This window comes from Leptonotus elevatus, chromosome 13, assembly GCF_054856555.1.
Source record: "Leptonotus elevatus isolate MCC_2025b chromosome 13, RoL_Lele_1.0, whole genome shotgun sequence".
In the NCBI taxonomy this organism is placed as follows: Eukaryota; Metazoa; Chordata; class Actinopteri; order Syngnathiformes; family Syngnathidae; genus Leptonotus; species Leptonotus elevatus.
In genome coordinates, this window is record NC_141251.1 from 21,848,333 (window position 1) to 21,868,483 (window position 20,151).

At 41.5% G+C, this 20,151-nt stretch overlaps 1 protein-coding gene across 1 annotated transcript; it reads right to left on the reverse strand.

Annotated features, from left to right (window-relative positions):
• Window positions 1–737: 737 nt before the first annotated feature.
• Window positions 738–18,302, reverse strand: slc17a5 (solute carrier family 17 member 5). Its single transcript, XM_086093030.1, has 10 exons — window positions 18,120–18,302; window positions 17,135–17,331; window positions 15,292–15,525; window positions 15,046–15,133; window positions 14,873–14,959; window positions 6,001–6,119; window positions 4,804–4,965; window positions 4,126–4,406; window positions 3,956–4,046; window positions 738–3,017 (listed from the first exon to the last, which is right to left on the reverse strand). Exons 1-10 carry the CDS (start codon window positions 18,205–18,207, stop codon window positions 2,886–2,888), a joined length of 1,479 nt encoding a protein of 492 aa, XP_085949156.1. The 5' UTR covers window positions 18,208–18,302; the 3' UTR covers window positions 738–2,885.
• Window positions 18,303–20,151: the final 1,849 nt, after the last annotated feature.

Consider the following 20,151-nt stretch of genomic DNA (forward strand, 5'->3'; position numbering starts at 1 on the left):
TGACTCATTAAATGATACTTTTGACTTTACTTGAATACATGACACCATTGACTTTGATTGTTTTATAGCAATGACTTACCCTTAGTGTTATTACTCATCTACTTCCCCCCATAATCATGTTTGGTTTTCAAAGCAGCAGAAATAAGACAATACGCAGGCACAATTTTGCTGTGATGATTAAATGTTTATCACACATGAATTAAGAACTCTCACATGTTTACATAAACAGGGTGACAAATGATCTAATATCTTACTGTTTTTCATTCAACAAAATGTGAAGAACAAGAAACATTTGCACAACCCTCCGTTAAAATGATTTTAAAAAATTTATACATAAAGACATTCATTCTCACATAAAGAAATATGACACTATTTAATGTTTGGGAGTGTGACCGGGGTTAACGCTTCGTTAAGGTAAAGTACAAGACTATGGAGGTAAATATGGTGCAAAACTAACTTTTGTAAAAAAAAAAAATTGTACCTGTAGAAAAAAAGTCTAAATTTGTATCTGTAAAACAATTTTTTGTATGTGGTAAAAAAAATAAAAATAATTGTACCTGTAAAACAATTTTTTGTATGTGGTAAAAATAAAAAATAAATTTACCTGTAAAACAATTTTTTGTATGTGGAAAAAAAACAATTGTACCTGTAGAATCGACAACTTGTAGTCAAAGAAGTCGCCACTAGGAGTCACAAGTGTTTTTTCTGCTGCTGTCCAGTCACGTGACTTTTGCACCAAATCTCTCGCTACAAATGGTGCAAAACTGATTTGTACTTGTAGAGCACCGTGATTTGTACTCGAAGAAGAAGAGGGCGGGCTCTGGAGGATTTGGGCGGGCTAAAGCTCAACCTCATTGGTTGAGCAAACGACAGTGGGTTGAACTCAAATGACGCCACGTTTTTATCATTAATATGCACAAATCCGAAATTTCAAACAAACAGAGTAGCCACACCAGTTTACGTGTCATTTTGGAAGAAGAGGACATCCCAGGCGTGAACATTTCAACATGGTTCAATATACAAACACCGTGTGGAACAGCTTAAACGTTGGTTGACATGCAGAGCACTCAAAGTGGGCAGAAAGAAATAATTTTTAGTATGAAGGTAAGATTTATTGCACGATCATAGCTCGTAATCCGATAGCTAGCTCATCTCATGTTGTTAATTGTCACGAAAACTGAACACATTGAAGTCACGATTTTTATTTCAAGATTTGAAGCCTACCAGTGTAAACATACGATCAATAGCTTGTACCTGTAAAAAAAAAAAAAACTAAAAATACCTCATAAACTGCAGCTTAGTGCTTAGATGTGAAAATTACTATAGAGCTACAGAACCTACCTAAATAACCTAAACCTATAACCAAAAGTGGACAGTACTCAGCTACTTGTGTTTGAGTAACATTATATTCAAGTATCTGTACTCTTACTATCATAATAAAATGAAAACAAAACATTATTACTGCGAGTGAATCTTTAAGCCGCTACAGGTATTTTAACCTCAACCCTTTATCCTCTGTATTTAATCATTTAATTTTAAATATTACAATTTCTTGATAAATGTCAGTATTTTTGCAATGTATGCTTTGCAAACAGTTAAAAAAAAAAAAAAGGCTTTGTAGCGAGAGATTTGGTGCAAAAGTCACGTGACTGGACAGCAGCAGAAAAAACACTTGTGACTCGTAGTGGCGACTTCTTTGACTACAAGTTGTAATTTCTACAGGTACAAATCACAACTTTTACAGATACAAATGTACACTTTTTTGTGCAGGTATAATTTTTTATTTATTTTTTGCCTGTACAAATCATGACTTTTACAGGTACAAATTTGTTTTTACAGATACAATTATTATTATTATTTTTTTTACTGGTACAAAACATTTTTTTACAGGTACACATTTTTTTTACAGGTTCAAATCACGACTTTTACAGATACAAATTTAGACTTTTTTCTACAGGTACAAACAATTTTTACAGGTTAATTTTGCACCATATTTACCTCCATACAAGACTGATCAAGAAGTGACATCTGGAAAAATGTGCAGTGGACCTTCTTGTCACTTGCAGTAACTTCTAATAGCTATAGCTTCTGTGTCTTTTGCATACTTTTAAAAACGCACACAGTAAATAAAACATGTGATCCCTTTCAATTCCATTATGCCACACCTGAGAATTGTAAAACACACAAAAAAGTTGCAGTTGCAGTGTCGCTCTGAAATAAAAATCAAGAAGCTCCCTTTGAGCAAGAAACAGATTTTGTCACTACAACAACAACAAAATCACCAGAACACGAAAATAAACATAGGCGTCTGTGTGAAAGGCACAAGCTGATAAAGCCTGACTATTGTTGTGAAAGGGTATAGGGAAACAAGCTGGCGATTGGCGACCCCATTATGAGTGACCCATTTGGACCCCTGACCCTCATTTTGTGGAAACCCTGCTCTAGAAAGAGTTGATTAGTAACTTTCACGCAACCCTTCAAAAGCCGGCTTTATCTTTATTATTGTGTGAAAGGTACACATACCAATTTGAGGGGTGACGATAAACTCAAAAAATTTCCAGCTCCATACAGTCTACCCCCTTATATTGCAATCATTCAAGTGTGCTCCGGTACATCTCAGATTTTTATGCAATGTGGGTTTAAAAAAATAGTTTTACAGTAAACAGCCAAGTGCAGAATTTAGAGTTAGTGTGTGTTAAAGTAGCACTTTTTTGAAGGTTTATAAGTACCACGACAATGCATTTCATATTACTGTATCTGGTAGCATGAAGCTAGCTTTGATTTTCTATTTTGACTATGGCAGGTATGTCTAGAATGTATCTCCTATGATAAACGGGGTTCACTGTTAAACACAAAATTCTCTACTGTTAAATCTACGGAACTCCTTAGTCTTGGGGGGTGTATGAGACGGCCCAGGCCTGCACATCGCCTCGCCCGAAGATGCTGTAGAAGGTGGTGCCAAAAATGTTGATGGCCGCAGCAATGTAGAAGACTGTCTGCCACTCTTCAATGGTGTTCTAACACAACACAAACCACATGTCCTTAACTGTCTTTATGCTTGCATTTGCATTTTTACAGTCAAAAACATTGAATGTCTAGCATTTTAGTTATGTATTCAAAACATTCAAAGATACTTTTTTTGCATATTCGTCTTATTTTGATAGTTACAAAAATTTTGAAAAATGCAACATGTACATCCATTATCTTCCTTAGACATTTAAAATTAAATGTGCTTAATTCTTAAATCTGACAACTAATTTTAAAAGTCTTTTGACAGTCAAAAGTGCATTTAAAAAACAACACAAAGTCTTATTTTGGCAGTCAAAACAAAAAAGACAAAAAGCTGCACGCATCCGACAATAATTTGAAAGAAATTCTTAACACACACACCAAACACCTTTTTTTTAAACCATTTAGTATGTCAAAAGTCAATAAGACAATCCATTTACATATCTGACGTCTTTAAATTTATTTTGAGTCAAATGCAAATCCCAACAATTTTAATTAAAAAAATATTTTGAGTTAAAATTCATCAAATCTTAATCTTATTGAAACCATTTTGACAGTCAAAACTAAATAATACTTTCCCATGTCGAATATCTTTCATTTATAAATAATTTTTTAGTCAGAACTCAATTTTTAAAATTCTTAACGTGCATCCAAGGTCTTATTTTGAAACTATTTTGACGGTCAAACTTCAATAAGAGGACACTTTCACATAATCAGACATCCATCCATCCATTTTCTTAACCGCTTGTACTCACATTTTACATTATGAATATCCCAAATCTTATTTCAACATTGTCAAAACCACACAAAAAAGAAAATGTATATCTGATGGCTTATTTTGCTGTTATATTTAGCAAAAAAAAACAAAAAAAACATCAAGTCTTATTTTGAAAATGTTGTCAAAATTTAGTCAACTTCCCAAAACAAAATCAAGAACAAATCTTACATTGACAGTCAGGCTTCTTGCAATGACTGGTCCCACCATGCCAGGAATGGTCGCGAAGGTGTTTGTGATGCCCAGCAGGATGCCCGCGTAACTGCCAGGACGACACCATCGGTGGGTGAATGGTACGTTATCGTCCACTTGCACAGGGGGGTACGACAAATGTTACTTACGAAGGAGCAATGTCCAGGTGGTTGATGTTGAAGCCTGACGCTGACACTCCGCCCAGCGAAGAGGAGATGGTGAGGAAAGTCAACGCAAGTGTGTAGTTGCATCCCGTGTAACCGGCCGCCACCAGGAAAACGGCCGGCCCGATCATACCCACGAGGGAGAAGGACTTGCGGACCGTGACGGTGGGGTAGCAACATGTTTCCCGCAGGTAGTCGGCCAGCTGACCGCTCAACACGGCCAACAGAGCGCAGCCCAGGTAAGGCAGAGCTGACAGAAAGCCGTTCTGATTTGAAGAGAAGAGCGACATTTTCAAGTTGGGAAGAACATGTTTTTTGGTCATTACATCATCATATGAGAATATAGTGACAAACTAATTCCAGATCTAGAAAGCCTCCACCAAGACCCTTAATTTGACAATATGGTTTGTTATTAATTGACCTTTGATGAGAGAAAGGGATTGGTCACAAACATGTTTTTTTTTTTAGCATAACATCACCATACAGACTGAAGGCACATTGTCAAACTAATTACAATTCCAGAAAGCCCACTTCGAGACCTTTTATTTGACATATGACGCACACTCAGTGTGGTTTTCTGACAATTGATGGTTAACGTGTTCTTGAGCTTTTCACTACAAAGGGTCGCTTCAGGGAGCGCCAGAGTTTGGATAATGTCCTCACCTGCTGTATGCTGAAGCCAAGTATGTCGTTCATGTAGGTGGGCAGCAGGGTGAGGAGGGTGTAGAAGGTCCAGTTGTACGAGAAGTGAGCCACCACGATGGCCAGTAGCGGGCGCGACGTCACGATGGCTTGCCAGGGGATGTGTCCGCCCAGTGGCGAAAGCTGGGCCCAATCACAGCACATATAAAGAAAACAGAAACGGTGTTTATTTACATAATTAACAGTTTGTGAATTATGACTTAACGCTTCAGTTACATCCATCCATTATCCGAACCGCTTATCCTCATGAGATTGAACTGTTTTAATGTTTTTAAAATTACATTATTACAAATTTAAAAAATATTGTAGTTTTTTCTGTTACTTTTTTTCTACATAAATTTAAATACAAATATTCTACACAACATTTGTTTATTTAATTTGCAATATTAGAATAAAAATGCCACTGGACAACAAATTATGCTATGCTCATTTTAAATAATTTCATTCTGAACAGTGACACTTTTTTCAAATTTTACTCAAAATATATATATATATTTTTATAGACATCAGATTCCTCTTTTTTTTAAAGGCAAAAATATGATTTTTAATTAAACTTTTAAATGCTATGGTATCTTAAAAAATAAGACAGATGAATGTTTATTTTTTTTAAAGTTTTGACTGAAAATAAGATTACGTGTTTTGAACAATATTTTAATTGAGTATTGACTATAAAGTATTTCAAAACAAAACGTCACACTTTTTTAAAAACTTTTAACCTTCAAAACAAGACTGAAGTGTTTTCAGTATTTTGAGTATTGACTGCCAATAGTTTCACAATAAGATGTTTTTTTTAGTTTTGAATGTCAAAATAGTTTCAAAATAAGACATTGAACGATTAGCATTGTTACCAATTATTTATTGTTCATCTTCAAAATAAGACATTGTATTTTAATAATTTTTTGTTGTAGTTTTGACTGTCAAAATAAGATGATGAATATGTAATTATATTATAAGCTTTTATTTTATTGAGTTTTGGATGCCAAAAGAGTTTTAAAAGATGATGTAAGACAATAACAGGTAATTTTATTTAGTTTGTTTTGACTGCGATAACTGCCTGTTAGCTGTTTTGTGAAGAAGGGCCTTTTGCATTTCAAGATGCGTGGTAATGCCGCCATCTAACTTGACTTTGACGCGTGCAGGCACAGAACTGCGCGTCACCTCCTTCTTCAGTGAGCCCATGATGTAGACTCTCTCCTGCTCCGAAATCCACGGATGAGTGTTTGGACTGTCGAAGGCCAGGAATGCCCACAGCACGAACCAAAACAGACCCACCACACCTTCACAAAATTAACAAAAGGGCTCCGTGTGAAAAGTACAAACAGGAAACTGGGAATGGCAACTTGCATATTTTCAGGCGTGGCAGGTGTTATGTATTGACCTTTTGCACGTGACGTCACAGTCCCCGTGGGAACGTCCCCTCCGGGACGCTGGACGGCAAGAGCCACTTGCCTGTATTGTAACCATTGAATCTGGTACAGCGTAAAGTCCTTTATCTAATCGATTATTTTAAAAAATGGTCATATCTTGCTGTGCGGTCGGTTGTACAGACAGACAAAGGAGTAAACCAAAAGTTGCTTTTTATCACATACCTACTAATGAAGACGACTGACGTCGATTGATAGCAGCAATCAACAGAAAGGACTGGCAGCCCACAAAGTATTCACAAATTTGCAGCGATAATTTTTTGCGAGGTTAGTAGATAAATGTTCATACATTTTACTGGTAAACGTACACTCTAACAAAGATTGTAACAGAGGTACTGTTTCCCATTATGAGACAAAATAGGCAGGAGGGTAAACGGACTACGATGGTCGTTGATAAGCTATACATCGATGGCCAACTATTCCGGAACCCAAACTCCACTCCCTGGCTGTTCTAATTGACATTAGTGGAACTGAACTTTGTTTGATTATTAGATGTTTACATATAGGTTATAAAACCTAAAATATGAATACTTATTATGTATAGGCTATATTACATATATAATATTAATACCTAACTATATCTAAAATATATTTAAACAAAAAATCTTGCTTAGGTTACCATTTACTGGTGTATTGTTACATGTTTAATCCCCCGCCAATTTCCTTCACATCCACCTCCCTCCCCATTTTTTCACTGTTGTATTCACTTACACGTCACCTCTCATTTCACACAAATCACATAAACCACCTAACTACTTTGATTCCATCCTATAACATGCCAATATTAACAAGTAGCATATACCGATATATATACAGGACTGAGTTTATATTGTTTGTATGCATAAATTAGTTCTGGTCTCCTGGAATGTGTGTGGCGCTCGCTCACAGACAAAAAAAAATAAAAAATTTAGACCATCTCTTAAAATTAAAAGCAGATATTTGTCTCCGACAAGAAACCCACCTACAAAAAAAGAAAAATTACTTATTAACAAGAATTTTAGTCAAGTGTACTCTGCCCCTTATAACAGTAGACAAAGAGGAGTCTGTATACTCATACATAAGAATTTATTCTTTACTCTAAATAATACAGTAACAAACCCAGAGGGTCGATACATTATTATTCAGGTGACTATGTTGAATAAAATATATACATTTGGTAATTGATATGCTCCTAATAATGATGATCCGGCCTTTTACCATGAATTTTTCTCTCAGCTGTTTGATTTAGCAGCGAACTCTACTATTATTATTGGAGGAGACTTTAACTTAAATCCATTAATAGATCGCTCTAATAATACAACATGTATAAGGCGATTACAATTTACTAAAGTAATAGGGGAATATATGGATGATTTTGGCCTCGTCGACAGCTGGAGACTTAAAAACCCAACTAAGAAGGAATTTACCTTATTTTCCGCGGTGCACTGGTCTTTTTCAAGAATTGATTTTTTTCTTACAAATAATTCTATTGCTGATCAAATTGGTACAAAGATACATCCTATTATTATTAGCGACCATGCACCAGTCTCCCTTACCCTACGAGTTGATTATACCTTTAAACCACCCCCGACATGGCATTTTAACATCTCACTGCTAAATGACGCAGAGTTTGTTAAAATTATAAGAAGAGAGTGGGCAGACTTTTTAGAAATAAATGACTCCAGACTTATCTCCATCTCTTCTCTGGGAAAGCGGTAATTAGAGGTAAAACTATATCATATTCATCTTATAAAAAGAAACAGGATCAAAAATTAGAAAAAGACTTGGAAGATAAAATTAAACAACTGACCAAATATGGACTGACTTACAAAATAAAAAAAATACAGTTAGACGATATGTTATCTAAAAAGACAGAGTTTATAATACAACAACTTTGAATATAATAACAAATCAGATACATTTCTTGCAAACCAACTTCAACGCAATCGGGAAAAATCTCTTATAACAGCTATTAAAAGGGACAACTAGTGAATGCACACAATCACCAGAAGAAATTAATAAAAAAAATTATAACTTTGTCACTAACCCTGAGCATATTGAGGAATTCCTCAGTAGCTTAAATATACCTCAGTTATCTACTGAATATAAAGATACGTTAGATGCGCCACTCACTATAAAAGAGCTGTACAGTGCTCTAGATAGTATGCCTTTTTTTTTTTTTTCACCAAAAACCTATTAGAAAAAATCCCATACCGTTCACCTAAACCGAACACCGCCGTCAGGAGACCCGAGGGGACCAAAGAAAACCAAGGAAGGTGAAATCCAGAACTGACCAGACACCACCCACCGGGCCACCCACCAGAATTCTTCCCCAACCCCAGAAACATCTAAATTCCAACAAATCCAAAAAAAAAAATCAGGGAGACCTCAAGGGACCGAAGGAGAGACTGAGGAAAGGAAGGAAGGACAGACGAAGCCGAGTGAGATCCACAGACACCAGCCTCCTTCAATGACCTGAGGAGGAAGCAGATTGTGTCTGAGTTTCGATAGATGCTGGTGTGGTGGATCTGGCATGCATGAAAATCTCCACCAAAGAGGGGAGCGGTCGACCCCTGCCAGGACAGAGCAAGCGCAACACCTCAGGGCCCCCCAGGCCGCGGCAGCGCCAAAGGACGACCCCCGGGCCCCGCCAGGGCCACCGGCTGGAGAGCAAAGCCAGGAGCAGGAGCGCCCCCCACCCCAACACGGCCCGCGCCCCCGACCCAACGCAGCAGGACGGGGCACTGCAGGCCCGCCAGGCACCCCACCGGCCAACACCCCCCACGCCCCCCCCCCGCCCCCCATCCACCCCAACCCAGCCCCAGCCACCCACAAGTCCCCAATCCCCCAGACACCCCCCACCCCAGCACCCCCCACCCCGCAGCCCCCCCCACAACAAAGCCGCCCCCCACCCCACCCCGACCAACCGGTAGCCCCCCAACCCCCAGCCCCCGGGGACCCCTCGCACCCAGGCACCGGCGCCGAAGAGGGGCCGGACAGCGGAGCGGAGAGGGCAGCCGCTACCACCCCACCCCCCGCCGCGTGGAGGGACGGAACACTGGGGGCAGAAGGGGAGATGGGGGCACCGGAGGACGGCCGACACCCCCCGAACCCCAGGCCCAGCGGGGGAAGGCCCCGGTCGTCACCCCAGCGTTCTTTGTGAAAGTTAACCCCTGTTACTGAGTCCGCCAGCTCGCCGACCGGCGAACTCTACCCCTAAACCGTGAATGTGACCCCACCCAGTGTATATACAAGTGTGTGTGTGGGGTGCATTAAAATTAGGAGCAGGTGAACCGGAGCCGAGGGAAATGATATTCCCACGCTCCGATCCACCCGCCTCCCAAGTATGTCACTGAGTGTATGTGGTGCCTTAAAAAAATAGATAGGGGGGGGGGGCACGGACAGGGGACCGCAGCACTGCTCTATACCGCGGTCCCCAGTTGTGAGGTGCATTAAAATTGGAGGGGAGTTGTAGGGTGAAGACGGTGTTTCCACCCTACCCCACCCCCGCAAAGTGTGTTATGTGCCCTATATGTCTATAAAAGTGTATTGTGCAAACCTCGTGTAGTGAGTTAAGAGGAGCGACCAGCGGGGCCCTCCCCAACCGGGCGGGGGCAGGAGGCGCACCCGCCCACCAAGCCCCCACCCACCCCACCGGGACCCCGGCAGGCATATGGGACCAGCCCGGCGGGGCGATAGGGCTCGCCCCCCGGATACTGGGGCCCGCCCGAGGCGCCAGGACGCCCACCGGAGCGGGGCGGGCACAACACCAAACCCCAGCCACCCCCGCCGGCCCCCGCAGCACCGAGACCCGGGCCATGGATGGAGCCCCCGGCCCAGGGGAGGGGAAGGAAGGCGTACCGGGGAGGGGGAAGGGAGGGGGGAAGGAGACGACAAGAAGGGCAGGGGGCAGCGGCAGGGCCGCAGAGAGAGGGGGAGAGGAGGAGGAAGGGTGACGAGGGAGAAGGGACAGGGAGGCGGAGGACGGGCGGGGAGAGGCGAGGAGGGAGAGGCAGCAAGGGGGAGGAAGGGGGAGGGGAGTGGGAACTACGGGGCGGCCCACAGGCCCCGAACCGCGTCGCCGGGCCCAGAGCGACGGACCGCGCCGGAGCGGCGCCGCCCCAGACACAAGGGAGAGCCCCGCAACGCAGCACCCCCCAAGAGACCCAGGGAATGGCCAAGACGCAGCCGCCACCCAGCAGCCAACAGAGGGGCAGACCCGCCCACGCCCAGCCAGGGGGGGACAGCACCCACAGAATTAACCCACTGGCATGCCGTGAATCTGAATATCAACCCCTAGTGCCCATCGAAGGCGAATCCGCTCGATCCCGCTGGCAGCAGCCGGGTTCCTGACTATAAAAACACACAACCATTAGTTACAAATTGCCAAATACAGAAACATCAATGCAAGTTATCACGCTGCTGTGGCTCTCGCTAACAGGCAGAATTAAGTAACCAGGTTTAGGTAAAAAAATTCTATATACATAGACCATGTTTCTTTAAATTTTGACATTTGGTTTTTATTTGAGGCAGATATTTTTTCCATTAAAATGTGATTTATGAGGAGGTTAGACCATTGGTCGATATTCAGAGTTTGTTTATTTTTCCAGTTAATAAGAATTGTTTTTTTTTGCGATAGTAAGGGCTACAAGTATAGATTGAAATTGTTTATGTGGTAAGTCAGTTGTTGTTAATCATCAGTCACCTAGCAAACACAAGTTTGGAGATAGTATGCCTAATGGCAGAGCACCTGGCTCAGATGGTTATCCGGCTATATTTTTTAAGCACTTTTGGTTAATGGTTGCTCCATTATTCTTTATAGTAACAGAAATTAAAACTAATGGTTACATACGTCCACCCATGAACACAGCAGCAATTAAACTTTTATTAAAGCCAGAAAAAGACCCCACCCTTCCATCAAGTTACCGTCCGATTTCACTAATTAACACTGATATTAAAATTATTGCTAAGGCCTTCGCATCAAGACTAGAAATAGTAATCTCGACAATCATTTATAGCGACCGAACAGGCTTTATTAAAGGCCATCACTTTGGGGTGTCGGGGTGGGGTGCAATCAGTTGGGGCAGACCGCAGTATAGAGCAGTGCTGCGGTCCCCTGTCCGTGTCCCCGCCGCCCCCCACCCCCTATTTATTTTTTTAATGCACCACATACACTCACTGACATGCCTGGGAGGCGGGTGGATCGGAGCGTGGGGATATAATTTCCCTCTGCTCCGGTTCACCTGCTCCCAATTTTAATGCACCACACACACACACTTGTATATAAACTGGGTGTGGTCACATTCAAGGTTTAAGGGTAGAGTTCGCCAGTCGGCGAGCTGGCGGACTCAGTAATAGGGGTTTGCTTTCACTAAGAACGCTGGCGTGACGACCGGGGCCTTTCCCCGCTGGGCCTTTCCACGCTGGGCCTTTCCACGCTGGGCCTTTCCCCGCTGGGCCTGGGGTTCGGGGGTGCCGACCGTCCTACGGTGCCCCCATCTCCCCTTCTGCCCCCGGTGTTCCGTCCCTCCACGCGGCGGGGGGTGGGGTGGGCGCCCTCTCCGCTCCGCTGTCCGGCCCCTCTTCGGTGCCGATGCCAAGGTGCGGGGGGTCCACGGGATCTGGGGGTCGGGGGGCTGCCGGTTGGTGGGGGTGGGGTCGGAGGGGCTTGGTTGGGGGTGGCTGGGTGGGTGCTTGGGGTGGGGGGGTGTCTGAGGGTTTGGGGGCGGCTGGGGCTGGGTTGGGGTGGATGGCGGGCGGGGGGAGCGGGGGCTGTGGACCGGTGGGGTGCCTGGCGGGCCTGCAGTGCCCCATCCTGCTGCGTTGGGTTGGGGGCGCGGGCCGTGTTGGGGTGGGGGGGCGCTCCTGCTCCTGGGTTTGCTCTCCGGCCGGTGGCCCCGACAGGGCCCGGGGGTCGTCCTTTGGCGCTGCCGCGGCCTGGGGGGCCCTGAGGTGTTGCGCTTGCTCTGTCCTGGCAAAGGGCGACGGCCCCCCTCTTTGGTGGAGATTTTCATGCATGCCAGATCCACCACACCAGCATCTATCGAAACTCAGACACAATCTGCTTCTCCCTCAGGTCATTGAATCTGCTTCGTCTGTCCTTCCTTCCTTCCTTCCTTTCCTCAGTCTCTCCTTTGGTCTCTTGAGGTCTCCCTGATTTGTTGGAATTTAGATGTTTCTGGGGTTGGTGAAGGACTCTGGTTGGTGGCCCGGTGGGTGGTGTCTGGTCGGTGCTGGATTTCACTTTCCTTTCTTTTCTTTGGTCCTTCCTTGGGTCTCCTGACGGCGGTGTTCGGTTTAGGTGAATGGTATGGGATTTTTTAATAGGTTTTTGGTGAACTAATGAATACACACACACACTCACACGCACGCACATACACACCCACATACAAAATAATAAAAAATAAATAAATAAATAAAAAAGAGAGCAATGATGATGACATGTCAAATCAGTACAATTACCGAATGAACAATACTGAGCTCTTAGAAAGAAAAAAAAAAAAGGTCATCACTACTAATATTAGGAGGCTCTTTAACCTTATTAGCATGTCACAGCGGCATGATAAAAAGGCAGTTATTATATCGTTGGATGCAGAAAAAGCTAGTTAACTGGTCCTTCCTCTTTGCTGTTTTAAATAAATTTGGCTTTGGGAAGTCATTTATTCACTGGGTGTCAGTATTATATGATTCTCCTAAAGCTACAGTTACTACTAATGGGAAAATATCTCACATTTTTTGTTTTTTTCGTTTTACTCTACATCGAGGCACAAGACAGGGATGCCCACTGTCCCCTTTATTATTTGCAATATTTATTGAGCCGCTTGCATTAGCTTTACGCCAGGAAAGAAGGATTCAAGGAATTCACTCCGGGGTAACAGAACACAAAATTAATCTATATGCCGATGATATTTTACTTTATTTTGAAAAAACTGGTATCTCGTTAGGGGAAGTATTAAACTTAATAACTAAATTCTCACATTTATCAGATTATTCTACTAACTGGACAAAATCAACACTACAACCCATTACAGAAAATTCATGAAACCCTGCAAGCCAGGACCCACACTACTCATTTCCTATAGGTAATTTAAAATACTTAGGAATAAAAATCTCACCTAAATTAACTGATTTAATTCATTTAAACTTTACGCCACTTCTGCATAGCATTTACAGTGACTTGGAGCGCTGGAATAATCTTCCCATTTCTCTAATAGGATGAATAGCCACCAGTAAAATGAAAGTTTTACCCAAAATAAATTATTTTTTCTCAATGATTCCATTCAAACCTATGTCTAACTGGTTCCAGTCGTTGGACGTTACAAAATTCTACTGGAATAAAAAAAAGCAAGGATTAGTCTATCTACTCTTCAGAAAAGTAAATACAAAGGAGGTCGAGAGGCACCAAATTGTATGCACTACTATATAGCTAACCAGCTACGATATATCATTCTATGGGCACAACCCTACAACGATACTAACTGTTGGCTGGAACTCGAAACTAAAGATTGTAATAACCTCAGACTTTTAGATTTACTCTTTATTACAAAATCGATTAAGCGACACAGTTGTTCTAAAAAACCAATGATTTCCGCCACCCTGACCGCAATTGGAGCCCTGCGGGCTTTCTCCCATATGGCATAACCCCGACTTTCAACTTAACAACCAATCGTTTTATTTAGGTGTGTGGGACCAGAAAGGAATTACACATCTCCACCATCTTTTCTCAGATAATTTGTTTATATCATATATATCCCTTGCTTCAAAAATACAAAATAAAAAACAGATTTTTTTTTTTTACATTATCTGCAAGTTAAAAATATGATAAAGAAACAAATTCCAACACTTCGGGGTACGCTCCAACCGCCTGTTTTAACTAAAGATATTACAAAGCTTTCTCCGACAAAAAAAACTAAAAAACTAAAAAATATAAGTTACTTTCGTATACAGATAAAATGTATTTACGCATCTCGAAATTGGAGACAGACTTGTCTATAGCTCCGGAATTTGACTTTTGGATTCAAGTTTATGAAAACGTATTTAAAATGACAAAACACACAAATTTACAACTTATCCAATATAAAATTATTCATAAAACATATATTACTCAATATATGATGAAGAAAATGGGACTCTCAGACTCCGACATTTGTCTCCAGTGTTTACAAAACACTGCAGGTTTTACCTTTGCATTACGAGGTATATTGTCCCCCGGCGTGAGCGTAGCATCTCGTCCCAGAGACTCAGCCAGCGACAAGCTTTTGAATCAGCCCCGGGTGTAAGGAGAAGAGACAGCATTGACTACATAATGATATAGGTCGTGCGCTGTGAATAAATGTGCAACTTCGACTGACAGGGCGAACTTCGGTTGAAGTAGTGGATTCCATGGCTCTATGGGCAATAATAACTTTTAATTTGTAAAATAGCAGTCGCTAAGTCACTAAGTCGCTTCAGGTCACGTCCACTTCCATTCAACAATCATTTCCTTCCGCCATCCGTCAAAGGGCAGTCACGTGATCACGTGACGTCGGTGCAAATGGTCAATAAGAAGCCCCTTTCACCCTGTTAAGGTGGCATTGTTTGCTTAATGTGTCGAATCTGAGTGAGCATGACTGAGTCAGTGCTGTTACCAAAGATGTAGAAGATGTAGGTCCAGTCCAGGTAAAAGCAGATTTCACCTGACAGTGGGAGCGACACCACCGTCCCAATCTGGGCTCCTATCATACACACACACACACACACGCATGTGGAGGTTTAATGACAACATGCTGACATGCCAGGTCGATAGGCTTGTTGGTCTCACCGATATAGGAGATGGTGAGAAGACGGCTCCTCTCCAGGGGCGGGGCCCACACTGCCCACATGCTGTACATGGCAGGGAAGGTCACGCCCTAAAAAAAGTGCACAAACACACACGCAGTTATCCACAAAATATATTCCGATTCGTACTGTTGGGGATGAAAAAGTGCACGGATACCTCGTGACAAAAAAGTAGACTTGTACTTACTACCTACTGTATTGTATTGTTATCTAGAATAAACTGACATACCTCCCCGACGCCTTCCAGGACCCTGACGGCGATGAGGTAGCTGCCGCCCAAGTCTGCCGCATAGGGGGTGAGCAGTGTGAATACCACCGTCCCCAGGATGCCCAAACCCATCAGCCACTTGGGCCCCAAGCGGCGCGCCAGGTACCCCCCGGGGATCTGGGTCAAGATGTAACCGTAGAAGAACGAGCCCAGAATCCAACCTTGCGTCTCAGAGTCCCAGTTGAACACACTGGCCTGTGATGACAGGGATTTTATATATATATAAAGAAATAAAATAAATTTGCAGTTTTGATAGAAAAAAAGTGGGCATCTTAGGACAGGAGGTAAAATTATATTTTCTCAAATATATATATATTTTTTATTAGAAATATGAAATGTAAATTATTGTAATGAAAATATAATTATTTTTAAATAGTAAAATCCTATCTTCAAAAATTTTTTTTTACAATAAGGTACTATTTTCTGATATGACAATATTCTTGCTTGAATATAATTTTACTTGAACCTAATTTTAAAAAGCGCAATTGTGCCACCTGGTGGCCAATATTTTGTGTTCAAGCAGTTGATTGAAACAGGTGCACCTATAAAAATAAATAACTGCAATTTTCTCTCATTACTTTTTTAGATTTGACAACCTAATACACCACCCATGCCTAAACGCAGCAAATGGAGCCATGGGAAGAAGAGACAAGGAACCTGAAGACATCTAAAAAGTAAGTCAAACAAATCTTTTGTGTCTGTGGGAATTTGTTGGCTTATAGGGTATATGCCATGGAGGAGGCGGGACTTCAGACTTCCGGGTTTCACACATCAGCTTTGTTTCCGGTTACTGTTTGCAACGTATGGGCCGCGTCCCAGTACTTGCGCTTCCGCCCTTGTGGCCCTTGATTGCGCGTTCCCGTCGACAGGTTCGAGTGTGTCTGTCTCAGTTGTCCGAAGCATTTCAGAAAGCTGAGACGCCCTGCGCGCTCATCGGCGGGAGCGCGCAGTTCGGGAGCGCAGGGGTGGGGGTGCGAGTGTTGGAACGCGGCCAGCAGTAGCCGGAAACGGCGCTGTGTGAAACCCGGAAGTCAAAAGCCCGTGGCATCTACCCCATAGTTGTTCAATGTGGAACATCTTGTTGGCCTTTGTGGCTAGAAAAGCAAAGGCTGGCATTTGTTTTTGACTTGAACAAGTTGTCAATTTAGGCTTTTTTTAAAGTACTTACTTTACAAGAATAACATTTTAGTTTATGAATAATTACAATTTGGTTTAGAAAGCTGTATTTATGATAGAAAAAGTAGTACAGTAAGAGGATTAATCTTACAAGAATGTTATTTTTCAATACATGAAATGGTGTTTTTAAACGATGAATTCTGTTTTGTTTTTTGCAAGAAAAAGTAGCAAGCCTACGTGGATGAAATATTTGTTCCAGAATAAAGTTATCATTTTGGGAGAATTTAAAAAAGTTTTTTTTTTTATGAAATCATATTTTAGACAAGAATACGGTTGCATTTTGATGGGGAAAAAGTGTGTGGGATTTATGGAAATATTAAAATATATATATATATTTTAAGAGAATTTTTCTGAATTAAAAAGTAGTTGCCTCAGGAGAATAAAATTGTATTTTTTCTGAGAATAAGGTTGTGTATAGGAAAAAAAAGTAGTAACCTTACTAGAACAAAATCATATGAGTCATATTTTGTATTATTTTTTCAAAACTTTTTAATACCATTTTTATGGTAATCTTAGATTAAAAAAATTATAAAAAGTAGGAATCTCACAATCATAAAATAATTAAAAAATATATTTATACGATACTTTTTTTAGGTTCCAGATCTTTAATAGAAAGAAAAACACTCACAGTGTGATTGTGTTTGGGCCGGGCCGGGCTGGGGTGGGCGGGACACACGGAGCTGCTGTGGTTGTCTTGCGCTTGGTGGGTGGTGTTGAGCATGTCCACCATGGCCACGCTCAGGTTGACTCGTAGGGCATAAACTACGAAGAAGCCAAAGGAGGACAACAGGGCCAGGCTGTAGCGCGCCGAGCAGCATGCTGGAGCTGCAGGACAAAAAAAAAAAAAAAAAAACCCTACCAAATTGCTGCATCTGAACTGGAACACAAGACTCCACCCAGTGAGGCATGTGTTACTCCTCTTCTCTTGAGACTTGAGTTTCCTAGTTAACATTGATGTGTTATTGGACGTAGTAGACATCCCATAATAGCAGGATCCCTGAATAGTTTATTTTTGTGTCAAATGCTAAATGGACAAAAATTAAAAATTAGGCCTACGATTTATAACCACTGAATATCTAATTGTTTTAAAAACGGGGAAAGCGGCAATTCTAGGAATATTATATTTATTTCAATTTAAAAAATAGTAATAACCTTATAAGAAAAACACTTTAAAAAATAAAATGTTACACCAACTAAAAAAATAAATTGTAATCTTTTGCACTACAAAGTTGTCTCTTTTTTTTCCCAGTAAAATTTTAATAATTTTAGGAGAATAGTTGTTTCTCCTTTTCGAAATCGTTAGTGCAGCATTGAGTGGCCAGTCAGTTGTGCATGTTTACTCCTCTCGGTTCTGTTGTCCACCGTATGTTTACGTCCAAATGTGCAGAATCAACAGACGGCGTAAAAAAAAAGGGGGGGGGGCATTCCAACTCGTGACTTGGTCACAAAGTGTAAGACCGAAGTTAAGACTAAATGTGGAAAAAAATCAACAACAACAAAAGTGTTATTTGTTATTAGAGACGTGTAACAAAATTCCTATAAGGAGGAAATGTCAGTGGACAGGCTCCGAGCTTCGGAATCTTGTCGCCAGCCGGCGCCCGTGGTTCTCTTACCCCGCTGGATGTTGTCCTTGCGTTCACGGTGAAGAAGCGGTTTCTGCTGCTGCTCCTTGCACTCCGTGTCCGAGCCGCGCGACTCCATCTCGATCACTTTCCAGCAGACATGACGACCGACGAGCTAACGAACCCAATAAGCCACAAAAGCTAACTACCACCACAAGCAGGAAGTCGATGAAGACAAATGGGTACGAAGGCCCGCCCATTTATGTGACGCCATATGTGCTGTTCAAAAGCACAAGGAATACGTTTTTTTAATTTGTATTTATTTAATCTGTTGTTTTTCTTGCGTTGCATTGATGCTCTAGTAATGTGAATGTTCATGAGTCAAGTTTCATGCGTGGCTTGTTCCTTAAAAAAAAAACCAATAAACAAACCAGACAATAACCGCATCAAATACTACACAATAAAAAAATCAACTGTTTCACGATTTCTTGGTTATGTTAAAGTGTTCTTTTTGTAAAACCGAAACTACAGTTATGACTTATTTGATGGCTGCCCCAAATCTTTGGGTAGAAAATTAATCATTTTACATGAATGAATCATACTGGAGGGAAAGAACATTACACAAACATTAAGCATTTTTTATTTTTTTTAAAGAATCCTCTTATTTTTTTAAATGTATTTTTCAATAAGTCATAGTTTGAAGGGGAGAAAAAAACCATACAAGGCAAAAATAATACAATATTTATTTGTACAGAAATAAAAAAGTTAAACAAATGTTCAATAGATTAACACAGTATTAAATTAAAACAAATACAATGCGCTTATACATATCATCAGTTAAAAGGCCAGCTAATAAAAGTGCTATTTTCCTGAGATTTTGTTGTTGTTGTAGCCCATAAAAGAGGTACATTTTGTTTACAAACGACCTCAAATAGCTCCAATGTGACTGCAGTCAGCGGCGAGTAAATGTGCAGAGAGGTGGGGATTTTCAGACTTTATACGTAACAAGGCAGTCACCAAAATAAGCGAAGTGCGCATCTCGCCTGCAAGGTGCATTATGGTGCATTGTGGGTAGGCTTAACTACCATACGGTCATTGAAAATGAATTGGATCCAATGGAATGAGCTCTGATTTCTAGCATTTCAACCGCTGGAAAGTTGCTGTTTTTTATTTAATGTATTTTAAACATGCATAGCATATGGTTTACTGACTTTGGGGGTTGACTTGCAAACTTTTAAGGTGTACATTTACGCAAAGACTGTCACCACTCTAATCTCCGCCATTCAAATGACGGTTAGTTGGTAGCCTCGCTTTTTTTTTCACGCATGCGCAAACGTAATGCGCACTTCGCTTATTTAATGAAGAGGGTCTTCTGCCCAGATTTAGTTATAACTGTTTTGATTTAGTTATAACTGTTTAGATTTAGTCATAACTGTTTTAATTTCCTCAGTAGAGCTTGGTGAGTGTTTGAATGATGTCTGGGGGGCCTCCTCTATTTCCACAACAATGGACCATTTGTCTGTGGTTGAAGTCAATGTGTTAGGATGATTTTTTTGTAAGTCTTATTTTATGCAAGGTGACGTCAGGTCTGAGACCTACTATATTTCCACATCAAAAGGCCATCTGTCAATGTGTATTGAATGATTTCTGTAAAAGTCTTATCTCGGGACTGGGGGGGGCGGGGGGGCTGAGGGCTGGGGGCGGGGGGCGCCTTGGGGGTTGTTGGTACCGCCTTTCAAGATAGTATAAGAATGTTGTAAGTGTCTGTAATCGGGGCACTTGTGATGAGAAGCAGTCATGTGTCTGTCATTCACAAGTGACCGGAATATTCTGTAAAATAAAACCTTCGAAGGAACTGTTCACCGATCTCCAGTCTGTATTCAGAAAATCAACATTCTCTCTACCCGAAAGAAAATGAACACGACAAAGAGGTTCTTTTAACAGATGGTGACCCCGACGTGATTTCGGGCTGAGGTTGGTCAGCAGACAGAACTTCTGGCGCCAAAGTAATTAAAAAGTAAGAGGACACTTATCCTCCTAGTTGATTTTCTGTCTGTTGACTATACTCTGAGACCTGTTTTCA